The 10,010-nt window shown below is 53.5% G+C and overlaps 1 protein-coding gene across 1 annotated transcript in view; it reads right to left on the bottom strand.

Moving 5' to 3' along the window:
• Positions 1-6,593: 6,593 nt before the first annotated feature.
• The window catches only part of WNT9B (wingless-type MMTV integration site family, member 9B), a 56,012-nt gene continuing 52,595 nt past the window's right edge, over positions 6,594-10,010 (bottom strand). Inside the window, exons 4-5 of the mRNA XM_011953904.1 lie at positions 8,626-8,891; positions 6,594-7,315 (exon numbers count right to left, since the gene is read on the bottom strand). Coding sequence (XP_011809294.1) covers positions 6,842-7,315; positions 8,626-8,891 — 740 coding nt within the window. The 3' untranslated portion in view covers positions 6,594-6,841. The remainder of the gene's footprint in view (positions 7,316-8,625; positions 8,892-10,010) is intronic.

Below are 10,010 nucleotides of genomic sequence, written 5' to 3'. Positions count from 1 at the left end.
AAGGCTAAGGTGGGTTGATCACCTGAGGTCGGGAGTTCAAGACCAGCCTGGCCAACATAGTGAAACTCCGTCTCTACTAAAAATACAAAAATAAGGCCGGGCGTGGTGGCAGTCACCTGTAATCCCAGCTACTCTAGAGGCTGAGGCAGGAGAATCGCTTGAACCCGGGAGGCAGAGGTTGTAGTGAGCCAAGATCGTGCCACTGCACTCCAGCCTGAGTGACAAAAGCAAGACTCCATCTCAAAAAAGCAAAAACAACAACAACAACAAAAACAATGCTGGGCATAGTGGCTCATGACTGTAATCCCAGCACTTTGGGAGGCCGAGGTGGGCGGATCATGAGGTCAGGAGATCAAGACCATCCTGGCTAACACGGTGAAACCCTGTCTCTACTAAAAATACAAAAACAAAATTAGCTGGGCGTGGTGGTGGGCACCTGTGGTCCCAGCTACTTGGGAGGCTGAGGCAGGAGAATGACGTGAACCCAGGAGGCAGAGCTTGCAGTGAGCCGAGATCATGCCACTGCACTCCAGCCTGGGAGACAGAGGGAGACTCCATCTCAAAAAAAAAAAAAAAAAAATGGAGATCATGGTTGTATGGACCCCTGGGGACCTCTGGGGTTGCCCAGAGGGGAATGTGAGGAAATGGCCTGCACAGGAGTGCCTGTGTGGAGTGGAGCCTGCACAGAGCCAGCTACTGGAGTTCTGGACACCGTGCATGTCAGCCATCTATTTGCTTGTCTCTCCCCTTGTCTGGGACCTCCCGGAAGGCTGGACCTAGTCTCATTACCATGGCGTCTAGGACCCCGTCATGTGCCTCGTGCACCGTAGGCCACCAAATCGGTGTCTGCTGCATGATCGGTTGCAAGAAGGAACTGGTGAGAGATGGAGTGAAGCCAAGAATGGGAAAGAAATGGGGAAGGTGGGGGCAGGCATATAGGATGCTTCCCCCCAGTGCCTCTCCTCCAGAATGTCTCCATCCCCATCATGGGTGAGCCTGTAATCCCAGCTACTCTAGAGGCTGAGGCAGGAGAATCGCTTGAACCCAGGAGGTGGAGGTTGCAGTGAGCAGTGAGCCAAGATTGCGCCACTGCACTCCAGCCTGGGCAACAAGAGTGAAACATCCTGTGGCTGCTAACAGCATGCACAGAATAGGATACACATCACTCAGGCAGCTTCTTACCAAAATGTTTAACCTGAATCCAAGTATAAGGAAACGATCAGGCAAATCTCAGTTGAGAAGTGTTCTATGAGACATGCAGCCTGAACTCTTCAAACTATCACTACTATGAAAGCAAAGAAAGCAGGGGACTATTCCAGATTACAGGGAGGTGGAGAGACATAACAACAATGTGTACTGCCTAATTCTTGAGTAGATCCTGGGCCAGGAAAACATGTTTTAAAATGTTTTTAATTTTAATTTTTTAGAGACAGGGTCTCGCTCTGTCGCTCAGGCTGGAAGGCAGTAGTGCAATCACAGCTCACTATAGCCTCAAACTCCTGGGCTCAAGTGATCTTCCTGCCTCGGCCTCTCCAACCGCTGGGATTATGGATATGAACTGCACCTGGCCAGAAAATAATGTTATAAAGGACATTTTGAGAGACAATTGGGGAAGTGTGAATGTGGACTATGTAGTAGATAATTTGTGTCAATGTTACATCTCTTAGATGTGGTGATGGCCTTGTGGTTCTGTTGGAGAATGTTCTAGTCCTTAGGAGATACATGATAAAGTATGTAAGTGTCTTGGTGTCTGCAAAGGTCTCACAAATAAATGATTCAACAAGATAGATATTGCATATGCAAAGAGAGATAGCACATGTGGCTGTTTTTAAAGGAGGGGGATATTGTGGGTAGGGTACCCACCTAGTGATTGTCTGCACAAGCCCTGGTTCTCCTGGAAGATGGTGGCACTGAGCAGCTGGAGGTGGAGAGGTCTGCGGGCCTGTTTGGGAACCAGTTTACAAGTAGGAACAAGGTAAGGCTCAGATGGGGACAAGAGGAGGTGAGGATGGCGTATGGTAGAAAGAATATGGGGTTTGGAGGCAAAAGGCCTGGATCCACTTGCTAGCAATGTAGCCTCTGGTAAGTCACTTAACCATTTTGTGTCTCAATTCCCCTATCTGTAAAAAAAGAAGAAGGGTGCCCACCTTTTGAGATTTAAGAGAGGAAACAGATGAGAAATCCCTTGATAAACTGGAGCCTGCTGCTGCATGTGGACATGTCTGTCATTACTCAGAGCCAGCTGGTCTCCGGGCCCAGGAACACTGGGTAGAAGGAGCATGTTAGGACAGGGATGCTAGTGGAAATGTAGGCCCCTGCAGGGCTGGACTGCCTTCCACCCTGGGGAGCCCAGGTGAGGCAATGTGGACCCCAGCAGGGCTGAAGAACTGGGGCAGGACAGGCCTGAGCCAGGAGACAGGCACACTCTGCTGTGCTTGACTCAGAAAGAGGCCTCCTCTCCCATCAGACCCCCAGGAGGATCCTGATGGGTGAGGCCTCCCAAAGCATGTTGGGAAGGCACTGTGGCCAGAAACGGGACACAGGGTTCGTGTGTAAATGACCCAAACCACTGCATGACTGTGCTTCCCATTTCTCCTGTTAGACTGTAGGTCCCTGAAGGCCCCTGCTTGGCTTCATCCCACCCCACCCTGACCCACGCTGCTTGCCATAGCATGAGAGCTCCAGAAACGCTTATCACCTCCAGGAAGGACCCAGGCTCTGGTCTGAGTTGGTGTGTAATCCAGGATGGGTTACTTCCTTCTTCTAGGCCTCAGTTTACCCAGAATCCATAAAATGGGGCGATCCATCCCTGCCCGACCTATACTAGTACACAGAGGAAAAATCTCATACTTTGGAGGCTGGGAGATCTGTGTTCCAATCCTGGCCCCGCTGCCTGCCAGTTGCAACGAGGAGGCTTCTCATCTCACAACCTCCATTTCCTTATCCATTACAGGGAACATGTCCAGTGTGCAAAGTTATTGCAATAAATTGAGACAAAGTCAATGCAAATAACTGGCATGTCATTTATTGATTTATTGTCTTTCTCACCCACTAGGATGTCAGCCCCATGAGGCAGAGACTTGGTCCTGTTCCTTGCTGTACCAAGCACCCGGGATGCTGCCTGGCACTCAATAAGAGATCCCTAAATAATTGTTGGTTGAATAAATGGACATAAGGGGCGCTCAATAAGTGATGGTTTCCATTGTTATTCTAAAGTGTCCTGAGACAAAAAGCATTGGAAGTTCATGGTTTTTGAGAAAGGAAAGGTTCGAAAGCAAGTAATCTCCAGGGTTGGCACGGGGTTGTCTGTCTGCCAGGTGATGAAGGGTACCAGGAAAGCTGGGCTTATCTAGACCAGGGGACAGGACTATGTGCTCTTGAGAGGCAGGCAGGAGCATCCATGAGCGATGGGGGCACTCGGGGCATCCTGGCCAACAGGCTCCCTCGCTCTAGCTGCCTGTGGCCAGGAGGAAATGCAGGCCCAGTCTGCCAGTGCAGCTGACTTTCGCTAAAGCAGCCAGAAATCCAGTGGAAAACAACGAATTTTTACAAGCAAAACACAAATGAGAGCAAACAAAATTCATCTGTAGGTTGGGAGGGGCCCGGTGGTGCAGCCCAACCTTTTTGGGCGGTGTGGACAGAAGGACCCCTTGGAGTGGCCTCCGTGGGGTTCTGGTCTCTCCAGCCTTCTCAGGCAGCCTCAGCCCCTGAGACATGGGACTCCACTTGGAGGAAGTGCCAACATGCCATCCAGATCCGAAAGGTCAGGATCACAGCCCGGGAAGGAACTGCTTCCCTGAGTTCTTGGGCTCACAGTGGTATCCAGGCTTCGGGACTCCTGGGCTCAGAGAAGTCAGCCCATAGCGCCTGGTCTATGGAGATGTTCAGTAAATATTCACCGAATAAGTCTCTTCATTGCGACTTTGAGCACAGCTCTCCGTCTCTGGGCCTCATCTACAAAATGGCCACAGTAATGTGGCCCCACCTACCTCGCAGAGATAACGGAGAAATCAAGTGAGACGAAAGGGGTAAAAGTTTTTGTTTCTGAACAGCAAAGTGCTTTACAAATGCCAGGTGTGGGCATTCTAGTTGTCATTATTATTATGAGCAAGACACTTTTGCCAGAGCAGAAGAAGGGGGCTTGGACCCAGAAGAGCAGAAAATCTATAAAAACATCACAAGGAGGGTCTGGATGGAGCCCCCCAGGGCTCATCACAGAGGGAACTTGTGCTCACCAGATCCGAGACAGACCCAGTCATGGCACACAGGCTCGACCTCCTTCCCAGCCGCTTGGCCTCCTGCTCAGTGGGGGACCCGGTCAGCTCAGGCTGTATCTCCCCAGAGGGTTTCTGGGAAAACACACAAACCCCACCTGTGCTGTCCATGAAATGCAGCAACTATATAAATAATATAAATACTTTCTCATATATCTTAGCTATATAAATTATACTCCTTTGCTCTAAAAACTATATATTTGAGGTAGACAAAAATACCCTGTGAGCATTTCCCTTAAAGCTGTAGAATGAGGGGTCAGTGGTCACTCTAGTCCCCAGGGGCCCCAAGAGGGCAGAGGTGGGTCTTTAGGGGTAACTGGAAAAGAAGGGGATGAGAGCAAGGAAGGAGAAGAGAGGGAGAGAGACAGACAGAGAAGACCCCACAAGCCAAGGAGCCCTCCAAACCTGCACTGTGCCATTGACTTGGGGTGTCCATGTTAGCAGCCAGCCACTGCCTAGATGGCTTAGAGCCTGCCCTTTGCCCTCCCGCGACCCTGGCACTGCCAGTCATGAAGTCAGAATGTGGGTGGCGTGTTGGTGGATCAGGGTGCTCTGGCCCCCAAGTTGCTCCCAGGCCCCCTGTTCTGCCAGTGAGGTCCCTGCTGCCTTATGCCCAGCACTGAGCCTGGGTGGAGGCAGAGTTGGGGTCTCAGAGGAGCGAGATGGATTGGGAAGGCAGAGAAAGTCTCTCCATGCTGTGGGAAAGTGGAAGAAACAAGAAAACCAGCCCTCTCCCCGTTTTTCTTCTGCCAAGGTGTGGGCCAGGTGCTTGGGTCAGCAATGTCGTTTTAATGAGATGGGCGCAGGTCAGTTTGGCTTCACAGCTGAGCCTCTGCAGTCAAAAATCCTTCCAGCATCCACCAGACTGCCCTGATCCACTGGAGACTGGGCAGCTCCTCCTCGCCCTTGGAGGTCTCAGGGAGTCGGCCGGGGCCCAGGGAGTGGGTCTTTGTCCTGGAGCTGGCACAGGAGAGGTTTCTGAGCATGCAGCTGATTCTGAAGTTTCCTGTGTCAGTGAAGGGTCAGCAATTCTGGGTTTAGGGAGAAAGGAAGCTGACAGAGGGGCGTGGCAGGGCCAGCAAAGTGGCCAAGGGCTTCCCGAAAGAAGTCACTTCCTCCTGGCTGGCATCGGGCCCCACTCTGGGGAAGTACAATGCCTCCAGCAAGGTGACCCCTGCAAGGTCTTCATCCTGAACCAGAGAGGCGTGTGCAACAGGAACCTCCAGTTTGGTTCAGGGGCTGTGCATCCATGTGTGCCTGTGCGGAGGTGCCAGTCTCTCCTCCTTTCACAGAGGGCCTTGGCAGGTGTTGCTGAAAATGTCCACAGGATCTGAGGAAATTATCGAAGTCACGTCTTCTCAAGTAAGAGCCAAGGTGAGGGCCAAGTGAGAGGCCATTAGGCACTGAAGGAGGCTACCCAGGAGCCAGGCTTAGCAAGGACTCAAGCACCTATAACCCCAGCCAGGGCAAAAGCCTTAATTAGATAAGCAGTCATAAGAATAGAAATGTGACTTCAAGTCATAGCTCCTGAGCCTGCTGGTCTTCAGTACTGTGAACTCAGCTGGTGTGGGGGCATCACAGACCAGGCAGGCCCCAGCCACAGGAAGTCACCAAAGCTGTCTCAAGAGCCAGCTGAGAAACTGAGCTCGCCACGTCACTGCTAGGCACCAGGAAGCTGTCGCCCTCCTCCTCTGGGCTGGGAGTAAAGATTCCTTTGACCAGGAGGGAACACAGGGAGGGGCCACTGTCTCCCTGTTCAACCTCAGGTCACTGAGTCTCGCCTTGGTGACCGGTTCTCCCACCTGTCTTACCTGCACTGGTGGTCATTTTGAGCACAGCTGGGTGAGAGTGCATAACCCAGCTCTCGAGACAAGAATAAGGCCTCAAGGGAGGCGTATTTGAAAAGCCAAAACAAGGACACAGGGCTCCAGGGCACAGATCTCACTTGGGTTCACTCAAGCGCAGAAAGCTCTCCTTTCTCTGAATGGATGGCTTCTAGCGCTTGGGCTTTCTCCCCATCTCTGGCACAGCAAAACCGCGGGAGTGGTGGAGGTGTGTGACACCTGGAGCTCACTGCACATGAGCAGGGCCACAGGACCCAACTGGCCCATCCCAGCCAGGATCCCACCTTCACTTCCAGCTGGCACTGCCTGCCTTGGCATTCCCAGCCCAGCAGTTCACCTTCCAAGAACATGCTGGCTCCAAGCCATTCATCCCAGGAAGCAAGATGGAATAGGCCCTCTCTCCCCTCCAAAACTTCAGTCCTGGTGTGCTCTTGGTCTCCCTTATTTCCCCCCACATCTTTCTCACTCTGCCTTCCTCTCCAAGTCCTCAACAAGGTTGGCGATGCTTGGGTTCAGGGATGAGGCTTTGCTTCTCTTTGTTGAGTATCAAGAGAGGCAAAAGGCTGGCCAAGGAATGGTGGTGAGTGGCACACTTGTGTGCATTGGCACACATGCTGGTTTATGCATGTATGTGATGACTGCCTGCCCAGCAGGCTGGCTGGGCAGCTGGAAGGGTGCCACGGGAGGTCCTGGCAGTGCAGACTGGCTTGCTGGGCAGTAGGCCTAGTGCTTGCAGGTGTACACAAGCTCCTCCTGCACACATTGCTGGCACTCCACATAGCAGCACCACTGCACCTGGCAGTGGCAGGAGAAGGCCACCAGGCGGCTCTGGGTGTCATAGCCCCGCCCGCAGCACAGGCTGCTGCAGCTGGCCTCCCGGGAGCACACCCTACCTGCTGTGCCAGGCGAGTACTTGCTGGGCCGGCAGAAGCTGGGCGAGTCCTCCATGTAGACCAGGTCCCCAGACCTCGGGGCCAGGCCTTTGGTGGGGCTGCCCTGCCTGGAAGGGGCCCACAGCTCTAGGCGGCCCAAGGCCTCATTGGTGGCACTGGACACCTTGACAGCCGAGTCATAGCGCAGTTTCAGCACTTGGCCCGTCTCACGGAATGGGGAGAGCTGCTTCCAGCAGGTGCGCACGGCACAGGAGCCTGACACGCCGTGGCACTTACACGTCGTCCTGAGGCCGCTCTTTACGGCCTGTGGGGGGAGGCAGAACAGAGGCGTGGTCAGAGGCCTGGGCCCAGCAGCCAGAGCCTGCCCCCAGAGCACCAACCCCAGCAGGGCAGCGGCAGGAGAATGGGAAAGAGACAGAGGAAGGTTCCCATGAGAGGGAAAGAGAGAACCCAAGCTAGCCATGAGGCCCCTTCGTGCAAACTATTAATAGTAAAAGACTCCCTTCCCCTCGGCAGAGACAGCCCTGTACTGTGCCAATGTGCATGTCTTGGTGACAACAGAGTGGGCCAGGTCTCAGTCCCAGCTCCTCCCCTTGGCCTGGAGTTCTTGTGGAATAGACCACTTATGCAACTGAACACAGCAGCCCCAGTTCACACCAACTCAGTGATTGGACACAGTGGCCTAGGTTCACACCAACTCAGTGACTGAAGGCAGCGGTGCCAGTTCACACCAGCTCAGTGCTTGAACACAGTGGCCCCGGTTCACACCAGCTCAGTGATTAAACATAGTGGTCCCAGTTCACACCAACTCAGTGACTGAACACAGCGGCCCCGGTTCACACCAACTCAGTGATTAAACATAGTGGTCCCAGTTCACACCAACTCAGTGACTGAACACAGCGGCCCCGGTTCACACCAACTCAGTGACTGAACACAGCGGCCCCGGTTCACACCAACTCAGTGACTGAACACAGCAGCCCTGGTTCACACCAACTCGGTGATTGAACACAGCAGTCCTGGTTCACAACTCAGTGATGACAACTCAGAACTTAATCTTGTAAACAGCTAAAGCACTGGCATCGCCCAGCCTCCTCGCCTCAATAGACCAGATCCTTTTCACCCTCCAGGCCTCCCACTACTGTGTACCTCAGCCCCTTCCCTTCTCTGGGCCACTTCCATCTTCCCACCCATAAAATAGAGGAGAAGCGGGGTTGCTCTAGATGGAGGTTATCAAACAATGTTGGCTTCTAGGACCTCCAGGAAGGCCCAGTCCTTGGAATGGAGACCCCTCTCCAAACATCTCCCTGCTTCACCAAGACCTAGTCCTAAGCCTGGCTCCCACTGCTGACCACTGCTCCCACCGATGACACTCATGACCCTTCCCTATTTCCGCTGTGTCCCTGGCACCAGTCATGGCCCAGAGTAGATGCCAAGGGAAGCATCTACTGGTTGAAGACGTGAAGTTCATCCTGCCTTCATGAAGTTCATGGCTCATCATGAAGTTCATGGCTCTTCATCTGTTTTGGGGGGTGGGGTGCTAGCCTTCTTCAAGCCTTGCTCCCCGGCTCTGCACCCTGGTGGGAAGGCACTGTGGGCAGCCGGGGACATACTCACCTTGATGCCCACGTGGGTGTTGTGGGCGTCTGCCCGTGCCCGCAGGTCCTTGTTTCCTCTCTTGGACCCCAGGAAGTTGCTCAGAAACTTGGTGCTGTACTTGAGGTTGTCACCACACACGCCCCACTGCCAGGCCTGCCGGCTCTCCAGCCCCGGAGAGTCATCACAGGTGCAGCGCTCCATGCGCCCAGCGCTGCAGGCCCGGGCCAGGGTGTGGGTTAGGGCGGCAGAGGACACCGCATACAGGAAAGCTGTCTCTTTGAAGCCTGGATCGGGCACCCAGGGGTATAGGGAGGGAGGAAGGGGGGAAGAGAGGAAAGGAGGAAGCTTAGAGGCTGCCTGCCACCCGCTAAGGGCAGGAGGCGGTGGTGGCAGCGCCATGATGGACAAGATAAGGGAATGTGGCTTGAGGACACAGCTCCGGGTGGGTCTCCCTGTCAACTGCCCCTTAAATTCTGACTGCAAGTTGCCATTTAAATGGAACTTCCAGGCTGGGCGCAGTGGCTCGTGCCTCTAATCCCAGCACTTTAGGACGCCAAGGCGGGCGGATCATTTGAGGTCAGGAGTTCAAGATCGGTCTGACCAACATGGTGAAACCCCGTCTGTACTAAAAATACAAAAATTAGCTGGGCATGGTGGTACATGCCTATACTCCCAGCTACTCAGGAGGCTGAGGCAGGAGAATCACTTGAACCTGGAAGGTGGAGGCTGCAGTGAGCTGAGATTGTACCATTGCACTCCAGCCTGGGCGACAGAGGGAGACCCTATCTCAAAACAAATTTAAAAATTTATAAATAAATAAATAAATGGAACTTACAAATTCACTATGGAGTATGTGCCCAGATTCCCAGAGGGCAGCAGGCCAGGGGCTACAGGCTCCACCTCTCAGAACACTGAGATGCAAAGAGAAGCTACTCAGAAAACTGGTGCAGGCACAGTTGGGGCTAAACCTGCCATTTTGACTCCAAGTCAGCGTGTGACCATTCGGACCAGCCTATTTCTGAGGCCCCTGAGATAAGCCCCGGGGGGCTTCCTGTGAGGCATGATGGTTCTCATATGTCATTCTCTGCTACCCACTGTGGAATAGACCCAATGACAGAGTGACCTTGAGTCTCCTGGCTGACTTGCCCAGACTGACCATCCCACCCACTCAGGGACCACTGCTCTCCTCTCTGCTGGGTGTGGCCCAAAGCTGGCCTCCCACCGGCTCACTACTTCCTACCTGCCCTCCAGTGCATCTGGGTGCTGGTGACATCCCACAAGAGACACAGAGAGAGGCCATTAGCTTGGCTGCAGACTGTGGAGAGCAGCTGGCCTAGGAGGGGCATGGCTGCCCTGTACAGCATCACTGCTTTTTTTTTTTTTTTTTTTTTTTTTTTTTTTTT

The sequence above is a fragment of the Colobus angolensis genome, unplaced genomic scaffold (genome assembly GCF_000951035.1).
Source record: "Colobus angolensis palliatus isolate OR3802 unplaced genomic scaffold, Cang.pa_1.0 Scaffold377, whole genome shotgun sequence".
Classification (NCBI taxonomy): domain Eukaryota; kingdom Metazoa; phylum Chordata; class Mammalia; order Primates; family Cercopithecidae; genus Colobus; species Colobus angolensis.
This window is presented reverse-complemented; position numbering and strand designations above follow the sequence as displayed.